General features: G+C 46.9%; 1 protein-coding gene across 15 annotated transcripts in view; it reads right to left on the bottom strand.

The window, feature by feature from the left end:
* The window catches only part of WDR27 (WD repeat domain 27), a 196,515-nt gene that overhangs the window by 110,332 nt on the left and 59,863 nt on the right, over positions 1-26,320 (bottom strand). For 13 of the 15 annotated variants that reach the window (XR_013764886.1, XR_013764887.1, XM_079146199.1 and 10 more), the window contains 5 exons: positions 25,215-25,292; positions 16,717-16,814; positions 15,213-15,302; positions 8,417-8,538; positions 4,767-4,900 (listed from right to left, as the gene is read on the bottom strand). Coding sequence is in view for 13 of the 15 variants with exons in the window: in XM_079146199.1 (XP_079002325.1) it covers positions 4,767-4,900; positions 8,417-8,538; positions 15,213-15,302; positions 16,717-16,814; positions 25,215-25,292 (522 nt within the window). In the remaining 2 variants the exon portion in view is untranslated. The remainder of the gene's footprint in view (positions 1-4,766; positions 4,901-8,416; positions 8,539-15,212; positions 15,303-16,716; positions 16,815-25,214; positions 25,293-26,320) is intronic. The other 2 variants (XM_079146196.1, XM_079146197.1) reach the window with 2 other exon arrangements.

Raw genomic sequence — 26,320 nt, 5'->3', positions numbered from 1 at the left:
TGGGGCCAGACATCAGGGTTTGAGCAACTCAGGGAAGGCAACCACACACAGACTGAGAGACAAACTGAGGCCACATCCCAGAAGAGACTTGGGAACAAATGTCCAAGGATGGGACAGTAATTATGCAAATTATGATAAAAACTGCCTAACGTTGAATAGAAGAATGACTTCATTTTAGTCGGCTTTTTTGCTGCTGTGACTAAAGCACACAACCAGCACAACTGTAGAGGGGGAAACGTTTATTTGAGAGCTCATGGTTTCAGGGGTGTTAGTCCAGAAAAGATTGGCTTCATTCCTTGGGGCTTGCTTGAGGTAAGGCAGAATATCATGGCAGAAGAATATGACGGAGGGAAGCAGCTCACACCATGTTCAGGAAGTAGAGAGGGACTCCACTCTCCAGATACAAAATATATACCCCATAGCCCACTCCCAATGAACCACTTCCTCCAGCCCACCCCCAATGAACCACTTCCTCCAGCCCACCCCACCTGCTCTAGTTACCACTCAGTTAATCCCATCAGGAATTAATTCACTGATTGAGTTAAGACTCTCACAACCCAATCATTTCTCCTCTAAATCTCTTGTATTGCCTCACATGTGAGCTTTTGGTGTACATCTCACATCCAAACCACAACATTCCACCCCTGGCCCCGCAAAGCTCACACTCATCTGACAATGCAAAATACAATTAGTCCATTCCCAAGAGTCCCCATAGTCTCAAGAGTGAAATTGCTCAAAGTTCAAGTACAAAGTCTACTCTGAGGCTCAAGGCAATCTCGCATTGTGAGCTCCTGTAAAATTAAAAGCAATTTACAAGTGAAAGATATGGAATTGATACCCCCCCAGGGGGGAGGAGGGAGGAAAGAAAAACCAAAACTTTGATCCTTCCAATCAAACATCTCCCAGTGACAGTGAAACTACACATCAATCTTGTTCCTATGTCAATACAATGACCCCAGGAGGTCAGATGAGCACTGGATGATGAACTCTGAACCCTCCATTCTGCCCTGGATAAAAACCATGCCCAGTAAAAACAAGTTCCAGATGTTTGCAACGTTTTGTCCATATCCTGTTAAAGTCTTCAAGGACTAAGATGCTCCTCCAATGTAACCTGTATAAACCCATACCTCCCTTGAAATTGGTGCCATTTTCTACCCAGGACATGAGCCCATCCAATGCCCGAGTCTGAATAAAAATCAGTGCTGATCCATGAGGTCTCCATGAAGTCTCCTTCCATTCTGCTTATTTGTACTTTCATTATGGAGCCAAAAACGCTTTGGTTATTTGTGCTTACAATACCCAACATATAAAGGTACAGAGAAAACATTTCCATTCAAAAAATTAGGGGCACAGAAAGAAGGGATGGGACCCAAGCAAGACCCAAACCCAGCTGGGCAAATGAGTCCTGCCGCTCCACCAGCATCTGAGGCACGTGACACCTTGAGGTTCTCTCCAAAGGGCATGTGTAGCTCCACCCCTGCGGCCTTGTTGGTTGTAGCTCAAGTGGCCTTTCTGTTGGCTTGTCTCTGCTCGATTCCTGCAGCTTTCCTAGGACCATGTCCCACATTACTGACATTTCTTAATCTCAGGGGTCTCCACTGCAGCTTCGGCTTCTCCTCAATCTCCACACCTCACCTTCTCAGGAGCTGCCCGCAGGGACTCTGACCCTGATGCACTTTGCCTGGCTTCCAAGGCCTTCCTTTGAAACCTTGGTGGAAGCCTCCATGACCCCCTAACTCCAGCATCCTGCATTCCTGCAGAACCAGCACCACATGGTTGATGCCAAGGTCTGCTGCCATCTCAAGCAGTAGCCAAGCCTCCGAGGATCCCAGCCGGCTGTAGCAGCCTTGTGCAAGAAGGGTGCCCCACTGGTCTCTTCTCAAGAGAATTTTCACCTTTACTCCCTTGAGCCCAAGATGGGTGTGATCTTGCCAGTTCCTGAGATGCCCTCAAGCCATCTTTCTTATTGTGTCTGGGCAAGGTCTTTATCATTTCCCTAGTGATGCTAATGTCCTTAACAACTGCAACTTCCTTAGCCCCAGTTTTGCTCCCAACTTTCAAGTTCAAGTTTTTCAAATCTTTCTGCTCTGCTTTCTGCTCCTTAATATCACAATAAATTTGGCTAAAAAGCCACCAGCAATATCCATGCCACATCCTGAATGCTGTGCTGCCTAGAAATTGCTTCTACAAGATTAAGAAGTCCATTGCTTGCTGGGTGAGGATATAGCTCAGTTGGCAGAGTGTTTGCCTAGCAAGCACAAGGCCCTGGGTTCAATTCCCAGCACCAAAAAAAAAAAAACAAGAATTCCATTGCTTTTAAAATTACTCTCATAGGAAGTCTCTGGACATGGGCAAAATGCAGACAACATCTCAGCCAGAACATAACATGAATGGCCTCTACTCCAAATTCCAATACAGTCCTCCTTTTCTGACCTCTCATAAGCCAGGTCTTCACTGATCACTATCCTATCACCATTCTGGTCTTCTGACCTCCCACCAGAATTTACCATTAATCTCTACTTACAATAATCTAAAGCATTTCCAGTTTTTACTGCTAAGCATCTCAAAATTCCATCCACCAATTCCTGAATCCCATGGTCAAGTTAAACACAGCAAAGGCCCCACTCCTGGTGCCAATGTCTGTTTTAGTCAGCTTTTTTCCTGCTGTGACTAAAAGACCTGACCAGAAAAACTATAGAGGAGGAAAAGTTTGAGGGCCCACAGGTTCGGAGGTCTTAGTCCATAAAAGCCACGCTCCATTGCTTGAGCTTGAGGTGAGGTAGGACATCATGGCAGGAGAGTGTGGCAGAGGGAAGCAGCTCACATGATGATCGGCAAGCAGAGAGAGCATCTTCACTCTCCAGATACAAAATATATATCCCAAAGCTATGCCCCCATTAACTACCTCCTCCACTCACACTCCACCTGCCTCTAGTCACAACTCAGTTGATTCCACCAGGGGATTAATTCACTGATGGGTTAAAACTCTCAAACCCCAATCATTTCTCCTCAAACCATCTTGCATTGTCTCACATGTGAGCTTTTGGGAGAAACTTCATATGCACCCCATAACAGACAACCAGGAGCCACCCTGCAGGTACAGTGTCACCTGGGAGGGAGGCTCTCCTGGGACGCCAGCCACCCTGCAGGTGCAGTGTCACCCGGGAGGGAGGCTCTCCTGGACGCCAGCCACCCTGCAGGTGCGGTGTCACCCAGGAGGGAGGCTCTACTGGGACGTGCTCTGACACAATAACATTTCCTGTTTTATTCAAGGAAAGAATGTAAGAAGATCACATCCATCTTTGTGCTGTGACATCGTGACACTGGTACAGAAGCCCACACGAGGAGAATCACAAGGAGACCAGAGAATGATGAGCAGACTCTGGAGCCCCCCCCTCATTTCCTGGTGTCAGAGGGCCAGGGAGGTGGCCTTTAGTCTCCAACACTCATGTTTCAGTCTGTCGCACAAACCCTTCCACCAGGGCATGCAGGGCATGGAGAGCTGGCCCAGGCAAGGTGTGAATGAAGAGCCTCGCACTGGGATTCAGGGGCCTACAGAGGCATGTCACGAGAGGAACAGGGAGATCACACAGTGTGCTGAGTGCTCCTCAGCATCTCAGGGAGACCCAGCTACGGCAGTGCAGGGGGACAGCCCGTCTGGAATCAAGGTGGTGGGACCAGCAGCTGGCCAATAGGCTTCCTATTTGAAGAAGGTGGTGCTGTGTGTAAGTGGCACCAGCAGGCCACCAGACTTTCAAGGGAGGACCTGCCCTGGCAGGTGTCATGGAGGCAACCCTGCTCCTGAGCAGCCGTGCCACCTGTGAGCTGTGGCCGTGGTGGATGCCAAAGCAACATGCTCAGGAAACGTCACTTTCTGCCCCCTCTGCCTGTGGCTGCTCACACACTGTACTGCAGGTCCAGAGGGTGTCCAGAAACCGCAGGACTGAGCACAGCCAACAGCAGGACAAAACCCACAGCCTCCCTCTACAGAGCCTTTATTGTGAGGGACAAACACATCTGTGGTGTCAGCCACAGGAAGGAAGATGCTGATGGACACTCCCTGAGGGAAGCCAGAAGAAGGAAGAGGCGGCACTCCCCAGGCACAGTGCAGCCTGCAGAGCAGGCCCAAACCTCCCACACCAGACTGGGCTGGGAGGAGAGACCCAAGGACAAGACCCGAGCAGAAGGCTGGGGGCCAAGGCACCCTGAGTGCAGAGTCAGGAACACCTTGTATCCACCAGGAGAAGAGGAGGGCAGGGCACGCCTCTGCAGCAGGTCTGCAGACAGTCTAGCACCAAACCACACGGCCGAGCAACCTGACTGTGACCACCAGGAAAGGTGGCTTGCCTTCCCAACTGGAACCCCTGGTTGCAGAGACACAACCAGGACACATGCAGAGCAGATGTGCCCACCTCCAGAGAGATCAGGAAGACAGGGGGCTGGGGAAGGCTCGGACTCTCTCTGAAATATCTATTGCTTAAAAAACGTGAAAACAAGAATAACAAAAGGTGAGTATTTTGCTTTATGTTGTAAACAGCAGGTGTCCCTGAACATCACTAATCTGCGATGAGGTGATCACACATGTCAGGTTCTCTCACATGTCACACCAAAGACTCCTCAGTGTGGCAAGTCAGAAAAATGACTGAGTACAGAAATGGGTCCCCCACGCCTTTGCAAATTTGGTAGCAATATTTTTGAGCACTACTCTTTCTGAGCAGAACTTGATAAAAAATGTTGGGAAGGGAAATCACAGGACGGCCACCTACCTTTTTATCTCGTCTCTGCTGGTGTCAACATGATACTCAAGTAGCTGGAGTTCCTCCCCGGAAGAGAGGAGGATGAAGGCATCCATGTAGTAGAACTGTGCCGACTGCACTGGCTTGGAACGCCTGCCTCTGCCCTGTGGAACGTATCAGTCGCTGACCACACACATCAGGAATGCTTCGCCCTAGGCAAGCAGTCCTTCCTCAACACCCACGTGTATCCCTGTATGAATAACCAGACCTCTACACCCACATCTAACCTCAACACCCCATACACCCAACACATCCTCAACACCCACAACACCATCCTGAACACACGTGTACCCATTCTTAAAACCCATATGCATCCTCAACACCCATGTCTACCCATTCTCAGCACTGATAACTGTCCATCCCCAACACCAACATCTGTCCACTGCCAACACATACATGTACTTAACCTCAATGCACATGTCCTTCCACAACCCATGCCTACCCATCTAAAGCTAACACATCTATTCTCAACACCCACATCTGTCCTCAACACCCACATCTGCGGGGGCACCTGGCTCTCCTTACAGTGCTTGATAGAGTTCCACTCAAGGATGATTGCAGAGACTCATCCTAAAAGGATTGCATGCCAGATGTATGCCTCCCTAGCTTGGATGTTATTCTCTGGAGTTTTCCTAATAATATATTACTCACTTCAGTCTGGGGATCTTGCTAGAGGTGATGGGAATAATTCTACAAATTTCCAGAAAAACATCATGGAGACAAAACACACGTTGAAACCCTGTGATGATTAACCTCACTACAGCAGAATGTTTTTATTATGTTAAAAACCAAACACTGCATTTACTGGCACAGAAACTTATAGATAACAAGGTTTCCCCAAGTTCTAAGCACAAAGCACCTCCCACAGTAGCTACTAGATATGGACCAGCTTATTTTATCAATGGCAAGCCCTGGTACCCCCCTAAAAGCAAGCCCTTAGAGAAGGTAGACATAGATCTCCCTCTGTCTCCTACAGGGTGGTTTAATCCAGATGATGGTTTTGTTTATGTGTGGTGGTAAGGTAAAAAAATAAGGTTTCACAACATTCCTTCCTTCCTACAAAGAATAGGTCACCCCTATAATAAACATTGGTACATAATAACCATTGCGACCATTGCCCTCCTGTAGCCCTTAACTCAGCAATTTAGATATTAACCAGGTGGACCTAGTAGAGATGGTCACATGACATTATTTGTCTATCGCTTTACCGCAAAAGTAATAAAAATAGTCTTAGGTCATATAGAGTTTAGATATTAAGGAAATAAACATTGTATTAGCTCATTGACTTAGTTAAATATTCTTAAAATAATTGTAATTAGGTAAGGATAATCTGTAAGGTTACTGTTTTCTCATGATCTTTCGGTAAAAACAATTTCTGCCTATGCTTTGGAAACTTCTTTGATTTTATTAATCACAAGCCTGTCATCAAAGCCTGAAGAAACATGTATATAAACCCAGCCTTCCCCAGAATAAAGTGGGATTGATTGCACCAGAACTAGAGTCTGTGTCTTTCATTCTCCATCCATCGCCGACGCTGTCTCCCCGCGCCCCGTTACCAGTGTGGAACCCATGGACTCCTGCTAGGGCTGGACCCCGGCACACATCCATCCTCATCACCCATGTCTATACATCCTAAATGCCCATCCTAACCATCTTCAACATCCACAACTATTCTCAAATCCAAAATCTATCCATCCACAACACCCACATCTATCCATCATACATATCCACAAGTATCCAAATGCAACACCCACGTCTATCCGTAACTTCTACAATCATCCTCAACACCAAATCTATTCTCAACCCCCATGTCTATCCATCCTTAACAACCACATCTATAGTCTGTCCATCCTTAACAACCACATCTGTATCAATATCCACATCTATACTCAACACTCACGTCTATCTGTCAGACCTATGTCTAGCTGTCTTCAATACCCACAGTATACATCCTCAACACCCATATCTACCCATACTAAATACCCACATCAATCCTCAACACCCATTCTATCCATCCTCAACATTACATGTATACTCAACACCTTGTCTATCCATCCTCACTATATAATCTATCCATCCTCAACACTGACATCTATTCATCCTCAACATCTCAACACCCATTCTACTCATCCTCAACATTACATGCATACTCAACACTCATGTCTATCCATCCTCAACACATACATCCATTCATCCTCATCACCGACATCCATTCATCCTCAACACCCACATGTGTATACATCCTCAACTTAACATCTATCCACTCTACTACACCCACATCTATCCTCAGCATTCAAATTCATCCTCAGAACCCATGTCTATCCTCAACACCCACATCTATCCTCCACACCTACATCAAGCCACCTTCGACACCCACATCTATTCAACTTTAACACCCAAACCTACCCTCTTCACCCAGCCTCACCACTCACATTGATCTATCTTGCACACCTACATCCATGCTCAACACCCACATACATCTAAACTCTTGAGAGATTCAAATATACTTGAGAGAACTCACTTACTGTATTGTTTCTGCTTACTTGCTACTACTGAAAGACTTTTTAGATTTAATTTTACTATAATGAGCATTTTAAGTTCTAACAACTTGTGAACCTTAAAGCAAAAACAAATCTAAACTCTACATAAAATACAGTATTAGCAAGGACTTCCTTAGTGTTGGAATATACTGTGTTCAAAATACATTTTGAAACAGAGCTCCCTCAGTCACAAGCATCACAGCTGGGAATCCACAGCTCCTTCCTTCAACACTGCCAAACACTTGTCTGCAGACTCTGGGACCTGAACGGCCAACTTCCCTTCTCCTCCCAGCAGTACGCAACTACGGAGCATCATGACTTCACCATGCAGGACCTGGCCCTAGGGGTTCACTGGAACTGTAGCTCTGCCTCTACTCAGCACTAGCCCAAGAAAAAACCAAAAGTCAAAATTCATACCTTCAAAAAGTGAAAGAAATCATAAGTCAAACCATCATGAGTTGAGGACCCCCTGCATTCAAGATTCATAGGAAATCAGCACTACCATTTTTTAAAAAGTCACACTGCTTATGTGTTCAGTTTGCTGTTCACCGGGTCATTATTTCATGGGCTGAAACCCAGTCTCCTATTATCACCCCTGCTCTGTCTTAGTGTAAAGATCATTGTAACCTTCTCATTCAATTTTCAAATGCCCTCACATAAACTCATTAACGCAAGTCATTTAACTTCCCAAAACACTCTTCCTTCACATAATGCCCTCTTGACCATTACTACCTCCAGTATAAATTCATGCTGAATCAGCATCTAGAAATATTCAAGCACTTTGGTACTGTTTAGCCATTGGCAGACCATGACAACCGTAAGGATAAGTTAACTCCATGAACACTACACACGGCACGCACCAGGTGTGCATGTGTGTGTGTACACACATCATGAGTTACCCGTGTGAATGTCTGCATTAGGAAGCTAACCAGTGACGATCTCTACTGCACTGAAGCCAGACCCCAGCTTATACCCATTTCCTGATATCTGGATTAGGTAAGAGGAGAGACTTAAGAAACTGGCCCCTGGACAGCCAGAGCCACAGACAGCTCAGGCACAGACCCACAGTTTCTGCATTACCAGAAGCAGCAGGAGCTCCCTCCTACGAGCTGACCACAGCCGCAGAGTCTGGTCCTGGGCCACAGAGAGCAGCCACCTCCTGTCATGGCTCCAGCAGACAGTGCTCACAGCTCCATCGTGACCTAAAGGACCCAGGAGTAAGAAGGAGCATTGCCTGAACGTTCCTCCCATGTACTGCCAAGCTCTCGTTCAAGAAGTCAGCAGCCGGCAGCAATTCCCAGCTGCAGCAATGCCATGGAGCCACCTCCTTGACAGAAGCTCTGTACAAAGGCATCACTGATACAGCTTGTAGAAGTTTCTGATGAAACCTCATCTCTGATAAACATGCAGCTCAAAGGCATGTATGCATGTGCTTTAAGACTTGAATGTTACAAGATGTAACACTGAAAGAGTACCAAGATTTGTGGACTTCATAATCACGTGTCAGTACTTTACAGAACTGTGTCTCTGTTGGCTATCAGAGAAAAATATGCTCACATATCATCTAACCATCTGCTGTGATCAGCTGGGGAAGTTCCCTCTGAACATAACAGGGCTTGTCGGGACTGCTGGTTTCTGGGGCTGCCACTGCACCCTTCAGACAAGTGAATGAGGGTGCACCAACATACCCCACAAGCCTGCAGGGACGCTGACAATCAGATCCCACTGGAAAACCCTAGGAGCCTTCCTGCTTCACCACTTCGTGGGTGGGTCCTGCTCCCTCTTGGCTCCAGCTCCTGTGTGGTCCTTCCCAGGACCCGGTAAGGACCCTGAGCCAGCAGAGGCCCATAATAAACACGCTTCTCAGGCTGGGCCATGCCAGGGCTGCGGGAAGCAGGAGCGGTTGAGGGGACATGGCTGCAGGTGACAGCCCCTATAGATGCTCAACAGAGCACTCTCCAGGACAAGAGGGATGTGGGATGGCATAAAGCAAACCTGCAAGTTGAAGGCAAGAAAGTGGAAGCACAGGACACACCATGCACCTGGATAACCAAGGAGCCAAGCATGCTAAAAATCCATCTGAAATGCACACTGCAGAGAGAGACTACTCCTAACCGAGATATATGTGCCAGAGCACACATCGCCCTCTACACGCACACCCCAGCACAGGAAGGAAACTCCATGATCTAAAGATGAGAGGAGGGATCAACACCACCATATCAGTAAGAAAAGGACCAAAACAAAAAAACCAAGAGAGAATGCTGAACATGTAAAACTCAAAACTCAAACACAGCCTCAAAAATAGCTGCAACTGAATCCACTACAAAAAAATCACATGTAATACCTTTGCTGCCATATTGTTTAAATTCAGATACTTTGGAAAGAAACTACTAAGAATTAACAACTGAGAAAAAAATTCAAAAACATTAAGCCAAAAAATAAAAAAGAGAAATGAATCTTTCAAAAAAAAACTAGTGTCTCAAAAAAACAAAACAACACTGTGGCCTCTCAATCAACAGAAACACTAGAGGGCCTCTCCACCCCCCAGTGTGTCACCATCAGGACAGCAGCTCCTGTGACAGTGCTCTACACACCAGCTCTACAGAGCCTCTCCACCACCCAGGGTGTGTCACCTTCAGGACAGCAGCTCCTGTGACAGTGCTCTACACACCAGCTCTACAGAACCTCTCCACCACCCAGGGTGTGTCACCATCAGGACAGCAGCTCCTGTGACAGTGCTCTACACACCAGCTCTACAGAGCCTCTCCACCACCCAGTGTGTGTCACCATCAGGACAGCAGCTCCTGTGACAGTGCTCTACACACCAGCTCTACAGAGCCTCTCCACCACCCAGTGTGTGTCACCATCAGGACAGCAGCTCCTGTGACAGTGCTCTACACACCAGCTCTACAGAGCCTCTCCACCACCCAGGGTGTGTCACCTTCAGGACAGCAGCTCCTGTGACAGTGCTCTACACACCAGCTCTACAGAACCTCTCCACCACCCAGGGTGTGTCACCATCAGCCCAGCAGCTCCTGTGACAGTGCTCTACACACCAGCTCTACAGAGCCTCTCCACCACCCAGGGTGTGTCACCATCAGCCCAGCAGCTCCTGTGACAGTGCTTTACACACCAGCTCTACAGAGCCTCTACACCACCCTGTGTGTCACCATCAGGACAGCAGCTCCTGTGACTCCTCTCTACACAGGCCTACTCAAATTTGTTTCAACCACTCAGAGTGACTATTGTCATCCCCACAGAGTGCTCTCTTGCCATCTCACTGCACAAAACCACTAGAGATCCTCTCCCCTACTCTTTGGACCCATCACCATGACTGCAGACATCTTCTTTACTTCTCTCTACACATGACAATCCAAGACACTTTCAACCACTCAAAATGGCCATGCCTTTCCGTACTAACCATCACTGGGACATCTCTGTGTATATAATCAGTGCATTGCCTCTCCACCACTCAAAGTACCTGTCACCATCACCGTAGATAGTTCCTGTGACAGTCACCCCACCCTTCAACTTGATAGTCCCTCCACCTTCACATGACATGACTTCTGTATCCTCTCACTACACACACTCATTAGAGAGTCTCTCTGCCCATCACAGTTCCTTAACCATCACTAAAAGACAGCACCTGTAATAGCTCACTGCACTTGACTCTAACTATCACCTCAGGGAAGACCTGTGGCATCTCCCTGCACATGACCACTACACAGCCTCTCCACCATTCACAGTGCCCGTCACAGTAAGCACAGACACCTCCTGTGACAGCTCACTGCACACGACAACTCAAGACACTCTCACCCACTCAACATGGCCACACCCATCACTACAGGCCTTTATTGGGACACCCCACTACATATGACCACTAGAGAGTCTGTCTACACTCACAATGCTCATGAACATCGCCACGGAAACCCCTGTTATATCTCACTACACATGTCCATGACAGAGTCTTTCTGTATCTCAGAATGCCGGTGACCATCACCACAGCCCCTCCTGTGGTATCTTGCTACACACAACCCTAGAGAGCCTCTCCACCACTCAGTGACCATAGCCATCCCCACAGTCAGCTCCTGTGACATCTCACAACACAGAACCCCTAGAAATCCTCTCCCGTACTCACATGCCCGTAACCATCACCACAGACAGTTCCTGTGGCATCTCACTACACATGACTACCGGAGATGCTCTCGGCCACTCAAAATGGCTACACTCATCATCACAGACATTCCTGGGTATCTCACTGTATCTGACCACAAGAGAATGCTTACTACTCACAGTGCCCGTAGCCATCACCACAGATAGTGATTGTGACAGCTCGATACACACAACCACAAGAGAGCCTCCTCACCTCTCAGTGCCCACAAGCATCGCCAGAGATTTTCTGTGGCATCTCACTTCACATGACTACTGGAGAGCCTCTCCACCACTCGCCATGCCACGACCATTAGGCCAGACAGCTCCTGTGAAATCTCACTACACACAACCACTAGACTGCCTCCACCACTCACAGTGCCCATTTCCATAGCAACAGACCGTTGCTACTATCTCACTACTCCTCCCCACTAGATTGTTGCTCCACTATCACCTTGAAGCACCTAGCTTGCCTGCACCCCTGGTTCAGGTCCATTCATTCACCTTTTGGAGAGACTGACCTGCACTCTCCTGTTCTGCACCTTCCCACCATCAGCTTCCAAATTAATTTCATTGCCATCTGTACACCTAACTTCAATACCACAACACATGAGGATGTTCAGACCCACATCTACCACCTGAACACATTGCAGGGGCCACGTGCTGGCACACCTGGGTAGAGGAGCTGGATGGACCCCTGCATCTGTCTTCTCCAGCAGATGGGCTGCTTCTCCAGGCCAGAACTGATTTCCCTCTCTCAGCACTCATGCCACCCAAACAGTGGGCCAGATTCTGAGAGAAGCATAAGCAGTGGACACTCTAGGAACTGCGGGGAGACACCTTCCACCCAGACCCAGTCCTCATGGGCCTGCCTGACCTTTCAGCACAGCAGAGGGTCAGGCCCTGCCTGCCCATCTCCCAGGACTGTAACAAGAGACACCAGTGTGCCTGTTGAATGGAGGTGCCCTTCTCTCCCAGCCTGAGACACAGAGGGAGCACGGCAGCCTCTCTGTATCCCAGACAGACTGCTGTAGGGAACACTCTGCTCCAGGTCCCTGTAGAGCCTGGACTCCGTTCCCCATGTCAGACACACCAGGCTCCCTCATCTCCTGTCTTCTCAGCTTCACTTTGTTATCCAACGTATTTTCGAAAGATCTGTCTTCTCACCAGAACCAAACACAAAGCCTTGCTCCTCTTCCTGATGGCTGTTTCCTGTAGCATATTCAAGGAGCTGATGTACTTCAGAGACAGAGAACAGAGGGTCATGGATCTCTTCACTCTCTTGGGAGAACCCATTAAGCGTTGCAACAGACACTGTCGCTCCAAAGGGAGCCACCACTGACTCCCGCTCACTGCGAAGGGCTCTGGGGTCCCAGGAGCAGGAGGCAGGTGCTCTGATATAAACTCCTTCTTACCATGGTCCCCTTTTAGGTGAGGCACCTTAGCTGGAGTGAAGCCCTTGCTCTGACCATGCCCAGCACTGTGACCTGGACCTGCTCCCTGCCTGGCACACACTAGGCAGGACACGTGCAGCTGAGCTCCCACGACTCCCATTTAAGACAACAGCTTCTGGTGAACAGATCCTGAACTCTACATACAAACACAGACCCCTGTGGCATTCGTCCTGGTCACCAGGGTTTGTACGGGGGCTGCGCAGCTGAGAGCCCCAGCATACTCCAAGAGAGAATTTCAACTTATGCTTGTCTCTTTTCTCACATTAGAAGAGATGTTAACCCTCATGTTTCTCTAGACAGATGCCAAGACAGCAGCCATACTTTCAAACTCAGAAGCCCATGAAGGGGATTGTTGTGCTAGAACGAGCTGGAAGGCAGCAATGCTCTGTCCCCAGGAAGCAGCACAGCGGTGTTCTTGAAAATGAGTTGGCATGCCCACCGTGCTTTCTTAGTTCAGTGAGATGTCCTTTGCCAGCAGCAAGATGCCTGCAGAAAGGCCACCATTAACAAAATGGCTCCTCACATCTGCTATTGGCAACATAGAGGGACCCACTGGAAGCTCCTCAGCATGTGAGAGATGACCTCAGAAGGAGACAGGAGGAGCCACAGAGTGCAGGGGATTGTGTGACCAGAAGCCAGGGACAACCCTACTCTGCCACACACAATCCAAGAACAGACATGCAGCCTTCCCTGCAGAGTGAGGAAGTCCCTGGGTGTCCTGGGAGCAGCAGTGTGTGCTGGGCTTCCAGGCACTGCCTGGCCCTGTGCCTGCTGCCAGGGCCCCCAGGGCCTTCCTAGCTCCTCACTGTCCCGCTGTGCTCCCGAGACCTCACACCACTCAGATAGGGTCTGCTGTCCAGGTGAACTGAGACAGATGCACAGCCCCAGTGGGGGTGGGGGTGTGTGTTCAGTAAAAGTTCCCAAGCATGGTCCTGAGGCCAGCCATCTTGTCCACCTCGAGGAGACCTACAAGACCTGGGGTTTCAGAAGGAAGCCGGCATCCGTCAAAGCCCTGAAGGAGGCACGTAGCTCAATACCTCTCTCTCAGCTCCATGACGTTCTTAGAAATGGCTCACTTTGTTGTACTTACAAAAATGTCCATGCACAAACCACAAACCCTACTAAATTTCAAAGTACATTTCACTGTAGTATGCTGACTTTAAGTCCTCTGCATATAAACTGAGGAATGGGATAACTGGGTCGAATGGTGGTTCCATTACAAGTTTTCTGAGGAATCTCCATATAGTTTTCCATAATGGCTGCACCAATTTGCAGTCCCACCAGCAATATATGCGTGTACCTTCTTCCCCACATACTCACCAACATTTATTGTTGCTTATATGAATGGATAAAGAAATTGTGGTATATACACTATGGAATATTACTCTGCTTTAAAGAAGAATAAAATTATGGCATTTGCCAGTAAATGGATGGAGTTGGAGAATATCACGCTAAGTGAAATAAGCCAATCCCAAAAAACCAAAGGACGAACGTTTTCTCTGATACGTGGATGCTAATTTACAATAGGGGGGCAGGGGATCTAGGGAAGAATAGAAGTACTTTTAAAAATTTTTTTCGTGTTGATGGACTTTTATTTTATCCATTTATTTATATGTGGTGCTGAGAATCAAACCTAGCACCTCATACATGCTAAGCAAGTACTCTACCACTAAGCCACAACCCCAGCCCAAGAGGTACTATATTAGGTAGAGGGGAGTGAAGGAGGGGAAGGGCTAATGGGGTAGGAAGGATAGTGGAGTGAAACAGACACTATTACCTCAAGTACATATATGATTGCATGACTGATGTGATCCTACAACATATACAATCAGGAAAATGAGAAATTATACTCCATTTATGCATGATCTATCAAAATGAGTAAATGCATTCTACTGCCACATGTAACTCATCAGAACAAATAAAAAACTAAAACGGTGCATTCAAATGCATCTTCTGATGATCAGAAAAAATAAAAAACTAAAACGGTGCATTCAAATGCATCTCCTGATGGGATCGACTGGATGCCCCTCAGTTGGGTCAGACACGCACCCCTTGCAGCCTGCCATGTGGCAAAGCCTCTCGCTCTTCACCTTCTCTTCTGGGCATCACAGGCATGCAGGCAGGACCACCTGACTCACTACCAGCATCACCCCACTCCCTGATTGAGCCTTGGCCCTGCACTGCCACTGTCTGGCATGAGGCCAAGTGTGCTGCCCACTGACCACCATGGGGCTTATCCTTAAGCTCCAGCACCCTGAAGCGAAGACTTTTACCTGAAAAGGCAGCAGGTGTTCCAGTAAGGCTGGCATCAAAGACCAGGGAGAGATGGTTGGCTAAGCCACAGGCTAAGCGCTGTCCGTCTCCTGTGTGAAAATAAATACCCCTTATAGAACCCTACTGCGTGGGAATCCCACTGCAGGTCCACAGGTACCCAGATATTCCTTTCCTCATGGGGAATCTGAGGCAGCTGTCAACAAGCCTCACCAGCCTTTCAGCACCCAGCATCCTTCATGGGCCCCTGAAGTGTGCCAGAATCAGTGTTGACCCCTCACCAGAAGCTGGGCCATCTGCCCCACAGCCCACAGAGCAGCAGCTGCTGTGATCATTGCTGCCCTCAGTATACAGGAGAGGCCCAAAGGGTCAGGCTGAGTCCAGGTCATGGAGCTACTGACCAGCAGGAATGGGGAACACAGGAGCATGCTCCCCAGGACACCACCTCAAACACTTCCCTGTCCTGCCTCATGGCTAGGAGGCACTGAGTTATGCAGTCACAGCTGAACATTTCCTGAGAAACAAATTGCAGACCTCGTCCTTGCTCAGACTTGAGGATCTATACCAAGCAGATATCCTACCTCTATAACATTAAGCACATCAAATATTGAAGAGTTTTTTATCAGCAACATTACAGACATAATTTCACAAAATTACTCAATAAATTTTTTGTCTAAAGTTATATGAGAAAGAGAGAGAGTTTGGCAGTGTGATAAATCATGGTAACTTTTAGGTTTTCACCAGAAATATTCTGGACATGAAGAAGGTAGGGTGAAGAAAGGGCAAGCCTGAGGTGGGGCATCTCCCCAGCCAAAACAATGCACCTGTAAGTACATCTTATCAGAGATGAGTGTGGAGTAGAGCTACCTAGACTGACCTGTGGGCACTCCCAAAGACTACCTCCTCACTATTACAACCTAATGAAGAAAAAAAGATGGGGTTCCAGAAAAGGGGTGTGGAGGAGAGAGAAAAACCACTCCACATACAACTATTACTGGGAAGACTAAACAGGTCATATCTGAAGGAAGGAGCCCAGAAAACCATCCCGATAGAGGCAGAAACAGCACACAATCCAGGAACCACAAACAAGAACCACATGTCTCCAGAGGAATGGGGAGACATAGTACAATGGCAAAGAGCAGGGCACATGGCCTGTGAGTGAGAAGTGGGAACACACAGGATAGCCTGTGGAGCTCAGCCCTGCAGTTGCCCACAGTGAGGAGAGGACCTACATAAGGAGAGCCCTGCACCTGGCCTCTGAGGTAGGAGAAGATGTGCACAGGGATAGTGTGGGAAACCTGGTCTGGGCTCCTGAGCACCCACATGGGATTAACATACCCAGCAATCAAGTCGTGCAGTTAAGTGCAAACACAGCTTTTCTTAACTCTGACTCAAAGCACACACATAATTGTGAATACCAAGGTTTTGAAAAACGCATTCACAAGAGGAAATCAGACAATGTAGACTACCCAATGAAAAGGGCAGTTCTCTCTGAGATCAGCTTACCTGAGTACTGGACACAGTTCACAGCAGTGGGCTCCTGGCACACAGCAATCTGCTTCCTGAGTTTACTTGGCACAGGACTCTCCAAAGTGTACTCCTCACTGGTAGGAAGGGCAGAAAAAATAAAAATAAAGGGCTAAATGTCAATGAGATTACTAATAAACACTAAACCAGACAATATGGATTTCTCCTAATTCTACCATTGCTCTAAAACAATTGGAAATACATAAACCCTACATTCAAAACCACATGAGACTATGGATACTCACATTCAAAAAATTAAAAGGCCAGGAATTTAAATAAATAAATTTAAATAAATAAATTCATGGCCTTGAAAAAAAATACATCTTAAAATAATGATACAAAGTAAAGGAGGAGATCCAAGATGGTGGACTAGAGGGAGGCTGCGTTCCTTGTTCCTCCATAACTCAGGTTTCAAGCAGAGGATACCTGTCTCTCGGTGAGGCAGTTTTTGCTGCTTATCGATCCCCTGGTGTTTACCCCATTGTCTGCTGTAATGACCTGCAGTCTGCCAGCATATTGACGCCTTTTTTGAGTGCAAGATTGCTCACTGTCAGGCGTCTATCATCTGCCATTTGCTTGCCTCTCGCCTGTCCATGGCCTGCCTTACACCTATCCATCACCCAACGCACAAGGTTCACCTCCCGATCGTCCAACAAAAGTCAACAAACTGATCACCGACCGCCAGTGGAGACCAGCTGCCTGCTGTTGCCTGGAAGTTCACTGTTACAATACCTGCAGGTTTGATTACACGTGGCTGCCACCATTTTGAGACAACAGCCAGGCCCCTTAGGACCCCTGGCCGGACAGACTGAGCCCTGTCTCCAGGATCCATCAGCCTGAAAGATCACTCCCTGCCTCTGGGGCCCTCACATTGACTGACTGCTCCCTGCCGCCAGGACCCCCAGACCAACTAACTGCACCCTATCAACAGGACCCCAGACGGACTGATTGCACCCAGACTCCAGGATTCCTCAACTACACCAACACACCGGACCTCCAGGACCACTGTGGGATCAACCACATCCACCTCCAGGACCTCCTGCTGACCACAGCCACACCCTGAGCTGCAGCTCCCCATTTGCCAACACATTTCAAAGCCAGAGCGGCCATCTTGGATAATCCTGGAAGCCAGAGCTCTCATCTTTAGGTGGGGCAAATCCCATCCTGAGACGCCTGCTGGAGGCTTGAAGCTCATTGTCAGGTACCTCCCATGCATCAGGCTACTGAACTCTGGGAGGTTTCATTACTATATGACTGTTATACTGTAGATTTTCTTTTTGCTCCTTATTGAAAATTTTTAAGTTTTTATTTCTGTACTTTTCTTGCTTTCTTTTCCTTTTGTTTACCTGTTCCCTCAGAGTCTCTTTCTCCCTTTTTTGCATGCTAACATCCAATTTCTTTTGATTACACTCTCACCCTTTCTACTATCTAGAACTTCTGTATATTCTTTTCTTATCCCATTAACAGCCACATTCTACATCCCTCTGCATCCTCTTTGTCCTCCTTTAGAAACTGCAGACCTTATTGGAAACCTGTTTGTTTTACCAAAGATAATATTTGAACTCATTCTGTTTACTATGACAAGTTTGTTATTGTCCTCATAGGGGCTATTTGGTCTAGGATTGCATAGTGTCTGATTTGGGCACTGCTAATATTGATCTCCCCTTAAAGAAAGGGTTTTGGAAACCTGTAGGGCCACTATAAGCCTATAGGGGGAAATCTGAAATACCCCAGGTCTGCACTGCTAGAGGGGAAGATACATGAACAACATGAAAAAACAAGGGAAGAAAATGATCCAAACAAATCTAGATTCTATATTAATAGAATCCAATGACAGTATGTTAGAAGAAATGTCAGAAAAGGACTTCAGATTATACATGATTAAGATGATTCACGAAGCAAAGGATGAGATAGTCTTTTGGCGATGCTTTCCATTGAGTTTTTTATTTGGTTAATTGTTTCCTTCATTTCAAGTCATTTCAAGGATTTCTGGTTTTTTTTTTAGAATCTCCATCTCTTTGTTGAAAGATCTTTTGCTTCCTGCAGTTGCTCTTTCAGCTTATTGGTATTATCATTCATTGCCTGCATTTGCTCTCTTATCTCATCCTTTGCTTCACAAATCATCTTAATCATGTATAATCTTAAGTCCTTTTCTGACATTTCTTCTAACATACTGTCATTGGATTCTATTAATATAGAATCTAGATTTGTTTGGATCATTTTCTTCCCTTGTTTTTTCATGTTGTTCATGTATCTTCTCCTCTAGCAGTGCAGATCTGGGGTATTGCAGATTTCCCCCTATAGGCTTATAGTGGCCCTATAGGTTTCCAAAACCCTTTCTTTAAGGGGAGATCAATATTAGCAGTGCCCAAATCAGACACTATGCAATCCTAGACCAAATAGCCCCTATGAGGACAATAACAAACTTGTCATAGTAAACAGAATGAGTTCAAATATTATCTTTGGTAAAACAAACAGGTTTCCAATAAGGTCTGCAGTTTCTAAAGGAGGACAAAGAGGATGCAGAGGGATGTAGAATGTGGCTGTTAATGGGATAAGAAAAGAATATACAGAAGTTCTAGATAGTAGAAAGGGTGAGAGTATAATCAAAAGAAATTGGATGTTAGCCTGCAAAAAGGGAGAAAGAGACTCTGAGGGAACAGGTAAACAAAAGAAAAGGAGAGCAAGAAAAGTACAGAAATAAAAACTTAAATATTTTCAATAAGGAGCAAAAAGAAAATCTACAGTATAACAGTCATATAGTAATGAAACCTCCCAGAGTTCAGTAGCCTGATGCATGGGAGGTACCTGACAATGAGCTTCAAGCCTCCAGCAGGCGTCTCAGGATGGGATTTGCCCCACCTAAAGATGAGAGCTCTGGCTTCCAGGATTATCCAAGATGGCCGCTTTGGCTTTGAAATGTGTTGGCAAATGGGGAGCTGCAGCTCAGGGTGTGGCTGTGGTCAGCAGGAGGTCCTGGAGGCAGGATGTGTTTGATCCGGCAGGAGTCCTGGAGGTCAGGTGTGTTTTGTTTGGTTGTGGGATCCTGGAGGCCGGTTGCAATTAGTCAGTCTGGGATCCTGTTCATAGGGTGCAGTTAGTTGGTCTGGGGGTCCTGGCGGCAGGGAGCAGTCAGTCAATGTGAGGGCCCCAGAGGCAGGGAGTGATCTTTCGGGCTGAGGGATCCTAGAGACAGGGCTCAGTCAGTCCAGCCAGTGGTCCTACGGGGGCCTGGCTGTTGTCTCAAAATGGCAGCAGCCACGTGTAATCAAACCTGCAGGTACTGTGACAGTGAACTTCCAGGCAACAGCAGGCAGCTGGTGCTCCACTGGCAGTCGGAGATCAGTGTGCTGACTGTTGTCGGACGATCAGGAGGTGAACCTCGTGTGTTGGGTGATGGATAGGTGTAAGGCAGGTGATGGACAGGCGAGAGGCAGGCAAATGGCGGATAGGTGCCAAGAAACAGATATCCTCTGCTTGAAACCGGAGTTATGGAGCATCAAGTAACGCCGCCTCCCTCTAGTCCGCCATCCAGAATAGTTACTTTATATTAGGTAGAGTGGAGTGAAGGGAGGTGAAGGGGTACAGAGATAGGAAGGATAGTAGAGTGAACCAGAAATTATTCCCTCATGTGTGTATATGACTGCATGACTGAACTGACCTGCAATATGTATAATCGGAAGAATGAGAGATTATACTCCATTTATGTATGACTTATCAAAATGCATAAATGCATTCTACTGCCATACAACTAATTAGAACAAATTTTAAAAATTAATTTAAAAAATGGTTTCGAACAAGGATAGGGACAAAAACCCGACTGCGTGTGGCCCATGAACAGATGGAAGATGAGGAAGTGGACACAGGAAGCTGAGGTCCTCTTTCTAGAGACTAGGATGAAGTAGAAGATGAACAAGAGGGAAACAGGAGTGACGGGGTCTTTTGGTTGCACTGCTACTGCTGTTGTTTTTCCCTATCTTAGATTCCAAACCTTATTTGGAAATGATAAAAATAGATGTTACCTCAAGAACAAAGAATACAAGTAATAGTAATTGTTGGTGAGGATGTGTTGAAGAGTCACACTCATAATTGTCAATGGGACTGCAAGTGAGTACAACCACTCTGGAAAACAGCATGGAAATTCCTCAAAAAACTAGGAATGGAACCACAATTTGACCCAGCTATTCCACTCCTCGGTATATATCCAAAAGAATTAAAATCAGCATCCTACAGTTGACACAACCACATCAATGTTTATAGCAGACAATTCCCAATATCTAAGCTATGCAGCCAAACTAAGTGCCTTCAATAGATGAACAAGTAAAGAAAATGTGGTACATACACAATGGAGTATTGCTCAGCCATACAGAAAAATGACTTTATGTCATTTGCCAGCAAATGGATGGATCTGGAGACTATTGTGCTAAGTGTAATAAGCCAGTCCCAAAAAGTCAAAGGTCCAAACTTCTCTTGATATGTGGAAGCTGATCCAAAATAAGGGGGCATGATAAAGAAAGGAAGGAAGGGAGGGAGGGAGGGAGGGAGGGAGGGAAAAAGAGGGGAAAGGGAAATTCACCAAAATAGAGAAAAGATCAGTAATGTGGAGGAAGGGAATTGAGGAGGAGGAAGAAGGGGCCAGAGAAGGGAGAGCAGTGGAGAGAATCCAACAGACTTTCCTATGTGCCTGCATGGATGTGGCAGTGGGTCCACAGGACACGAATTTAAACGCAAAGTGTAACTAGATGGAGGAGGAGTTGGTGGAGAGGAGGGCTGGACTGGCGAGGGAAATGCTGGTGCCTAAACGAGCAGGATGGATTCTGTGCTTCTGTGATTATGTCAGGGTACGCCCTGGCAGTGTGTCATAACTGAAAAGAATTTTAAAAACACTGAATTTCATACCTTTGAGGATCAAAATTTCTGGAAAGTTAAAGTTTGTGGAGCAGTCTTATTTTTTATGAAATTTGCTGTGAGAAAAGAAAACCCAAGATATTTCTAGATTTGAACTTGACCCCTATAAAATCAGGAGAGTAGACTTTGTGTCACTACTTCTTCAAATATCTGGAAAGTTAAAAAGCTCCTTCTACAGGAATATCACCAATTTTCCTCATTAAACTTTTACACAGTTATCTCTTAAGCAATGTTAGCATAAAGGGCATCCAGACAAATTAAAAGCAAGAAAATTATTTAGTTTCATATTTAGTTTACTGAGTGACATTTAAATAATCACCAATTTGCTCTGATGCATGCAAAGCAATTTTATGTGAAAATGTCTGTTTTAGAATCCTGTGTGTAATGTAGACATTTTTTTGTTATTTTTGCAGACTGCAATCTGATTCACTGTACACAAACATTTCATTTCTATGGTTGCACAAAATGTAGACATTTAGGAAGCATCGTTATCACTGCCCTTGGGGGTGCAGAACTGACGACTGAGGTTCCGTGGACATGAGTGCATGTGTGTGGGAAAAGTGTGCAGTGGGGCATACCGGGCTGTGACTTCTGGGTGAGGACACTCCCGGGGCTCCAGCAGGAACACAGGAGGTAGAGACCGTGTGCTCTGCACTGCAGTGCTGATGGCTTCCAGCACCCAGCCACTCTGAAGGGGCTACCTACAGTGGCCAGCACTTGCCCAGTCACCTCGCCACCACCACGCCGTCCTGCACACACAAAATACCTCTGGCTCCAGGTGACAGCTTTGGAATAGACATGAGTCATCCAAGCCCCTAAGGGCCTTGTATGGTACATAGTTCTCTGCATTGTCAGAGCCACCTGGGCCTTTGGGCTTCTGGTCCAACCACTCCAAAGGCTTTTCAGAACCATCTTAGTGGCAAAAAGAAATAGAAGCTGATTGCCTTTCCATGTTTCCGTAGCTAAGAAGAAAAAAACTACCATTGTGAGTCAGAATTCTGGAAGTGAAGAGAAAAAGCAATCTCTTCTATTTTCCTTCTGGAAAAACAACTAGGGCAAAATAGCTACTCTTTTCTCCTTGTAAAAAACAAATATTCTTGCTATAAAAATGAACAAAAAAATACACACTATCTACAATAACCAGTTTGAGCACATGTGATATTTCCAATTTTTCCTATGCAACTATTTATGAATATAATTTAAAATCTTTAATGGAAACAAGCTATTATTTCTGTTTCATAATTTTTAAAAATTGGTGGCATAGTATATCTTAATATGTTAGTAAAAATTAGATCTGTATCCAAAAAAATTGCCTTTTCTACCCGAAACCAGGGCACCTCCCAGCTCCTTTTGCCTGTGGTGTGCATGCTCACTCACTCACACAAACTGCGGGGCCACCATCTGACACAAAGCCCAGCTCACCATCAGCTGTGGGAAGTCTATGGAGTGTGGCCTGCTGCTCCAGGGGCCAGGGGCGAGGCAAGGGGCCCAGGCCCCCAAGAGAGGATCATATCACCCAGGCTGCCCAGGCAAAGACCAGACCCAGTTCCAGGTCAGTTTTCCTGAGCGGGCATCACCTGTGTACCAACACGAGGTGGAGAAGCCATGGATCTAACCCCGTGAGCCAGGGTCATCTCTATCCAAACACTGCTTACATTTACCACAGAAACCATCACATTCTCAGTTTCTAAAGGAAACCAAGGAAAGCTGGCTTCTAACTAATGCTAAAATTCCCTGTTCCGACAGGAATGAAACGCCCCCGTCCCGCAGGACTCTGGGAAAGGAGCATAGGATCTGCCTCTAAGGGCAGACACTCCTGTTACTAGATTCCATCAGGCTGTGGCCATAGCCAGAGGACACACAGAGCCTCCTGCTGGCTCTGGTGTGCCCCTGGAAGGTGCCTCACCCACCTGAGTCCCCACACAGTGGACTGGGCATGAAACCACTGGACATGCATGTTTATCACAGAAATACGGAGGAAAATACATGGTATGAGTAGGTGGGCAGAACACATAAAGTATGATGTCAAAGCATCTGGTCCCAAACCCAGGACCACCAGTGTGAGCCATGAGCACCCATGGGAGCTGGAGTCACCTGCCTGCACCTGGCCGTGGCCGCGGCTCTGAGTCTCGCTCCCCTGAGAACGCTCACAGACCAGAGCCACAGGGCGGCCTGCTCAGGCTACACCCCAGGTGCACCCTGCAGAAGGAGACGTGCCAGAGAGCCAGAGTGCAGAGCCCAGCTTCATGCTGGGCACAGCACCCCCTGCAGTCAGGGGCATTTTGCTGTAGCGCACACTGGATTATCTGCTGATGTGACACCACCAGGAAGCACAAGAGAGTGAAGAGGTTTAAGAACTCATCAGTAAGTGGGTGAAATAAGATCAGAATATGAAGACCTGATGATTCAATTTACAAATGGGCAAATATTCTGAATGCCCTTCTAAAAAAATACAGATAACCAACAAATATATGAAAAAGTCTCAATATCATTAGCCATCAGTGAAATACAAGTCGAACTCAAAACTACAATGATATACTATCCCATCCAAGTTAGAATAGCTAGTATCAAAAAATAAAAATAAATGACAAATACTGATAAAGACATGAAGCAGAAAGACCCTTCACACTCTTGGTCTGTGTGCCAATAAGGTGGACCATCATGGAGAACAGCGTGGAGGCGCCTGCAGGCGGAAAGCGGGACTACCACATGACGCAGCCACTCCTGGCTTTAAACACAAAGAAAATGAACTCGGCACATAGAGAGAGGCCAGCATGCCCACTATGGTGGCACCACTCCTGATAGCCAAGACACAGAGCCAGGCCAGGTGCTCATTGACAAATTAATGCATAAAGAGAATGTGGCATATATACAGAATGGAGTATTCTTCAGCCATAAAGAAGAATAAATCCTGTCATTTGCAGGAAAATGGATGGAACTGGAGGACATTATGTCAAGTGAAATAATCCAGAGACACAAATCCAAATACTGCCTGTTCTGACACAGAGGTTTAAAGAAAAATTGACCTGGAGTAGAGTAATGGTCGCTGGCCTTTGGGAAGAAGGGTGAGGAGGGTGGATGACCCCGCTAACACGACAGCCATGTTCTGAGGTGAAATGACTGGACCGTGGAGCTGTAACCTGAATGGACTAGTTGGAATGGACCGACGGGTAACTGCAGGCAGGTGGAATGTGGCAGGAGGAAGTGGGTCGGGGGGGCATGCCCTGGAGGAGCTGCTCTTCCTGCAGCCCGTTCCCACCCCTCCTCTCTCCTTCCTAACCATGCTGTGAGCTGAGCAGTGTCTCCACTGGCCTTTCCCCCATGATGTTCTGCCTCACCTTAGGATCAGAACAACGGACTCAGTTGTCTGTGGACTAAGGCCTCTGAAACTCTGAGCCCCAAATAAACTTTTCCTCTGAGTTGTTTTTATCAGGTATTTGATCACAGAGATGAAGAAGCTAACTAAAACAGTCTTACACCTGTTTAAAAAAAAATAAGTTAAAGCATTTAACTGTTAAAGGTCTAAGTTACTTCAAATTCACTTTGAATGCACTCACTAACTTACATACCACTTGTGATCGATCCTGCATTTTGAAGATCTTTTACCATCATTCTTGAAGTTAGTCTTTGGTGAAAACATCGTTAAACTGTGGAAACAAAATTCTTATATCACTTTCAGAGATTAAATTTCTTAAGCGATCTACATGTTATAGGGGAATGAATATGTACACATCTGCATGAATGCTCTCAGCTGTCTCCTGCTCCTCCTCCTCCATCTGTCCCTCTATCCCACCTCACAGATGTCACCATGCTGCACAACCCCAAAACAGTGACTCCTGCTAACATCCTGTAACGCTGTCCTGAACTTCTCCTGTTAGGGTTCAAGTTGCAGCGAGGCACTAGGGCCACCATGACCTGGGACCTGCCTCCCCCTCAGCCCTGCCTCCAGCACATAGTCCCACATCCGCAGCTGCCTCAATACAATGGCCCAAGGAGCCCACACTCAATGTCACAGATGCCACAGACACTGAGGCACCCACAGGCTTGGGACATGGACTGGTGCATAGTTTTGCTGAGACACAAGTCTAGAATCCATCTATCTATCCATCCAACTGTTCACCCATCCCTCCCTGCACCCATCTCTCCATTCATCACCCTTCTCTATCCACCCATCTTCCATTTCTCCACTCATCCATTCTCATCTCTATCTATCCACAATTCCTGCCCCTACATCTATCAATCATCCCTCCCTCCATCCTCCATTCATCTCTTTACCCATCCATAAATCCACGGATATCTCTATCCACTCAGCCTATCTCCATCATCACCTCCCTCCTCTGCAATCCCCCACCCTTCCCTTCATCATCTTTCTCTCCATCCATCTACAGCTCTAGCTATCCTTCTCTCCATCCTCATTTCATCCCTCACCCATCCATTTCTCCACCCAAGTCCCCATCTGTGCATCCTTCCCTCCGTCCTTTCACCACCCATCCATTCACAAGTGTCATGTAAGAGGGGTCTGAGGTGCCAAGTGTTACCCCAGGCATAGGGGTCTGCAGAACAGACACTAAGTGAAACAGGTAAGCTTGCTACTGGTCAGGTCAAAGAGAAAGAGCAAAGCAGGAAAGGGCCATGGGAGAGGAAGAGGCTGGGAGCAGAGAAACCTGGGACTTAG

The sequence above is a fragment of the Sciurus vulgaris genome, assembly GCF_902686455.1.
Source record: "Sciurus vulgaris genome assembly, chromosome: 7".
Lineage (NCBI taxonomy): Eukaryota > Metazoa > Chordata > Mammalia > Rodentia > Sciuridae > Sciurus > Sciurus vulgaris.
Note: the sequence above shows the minus strand (reverse complement) of the source record. Positions and strands in the feature narration are given on the sequence as shown.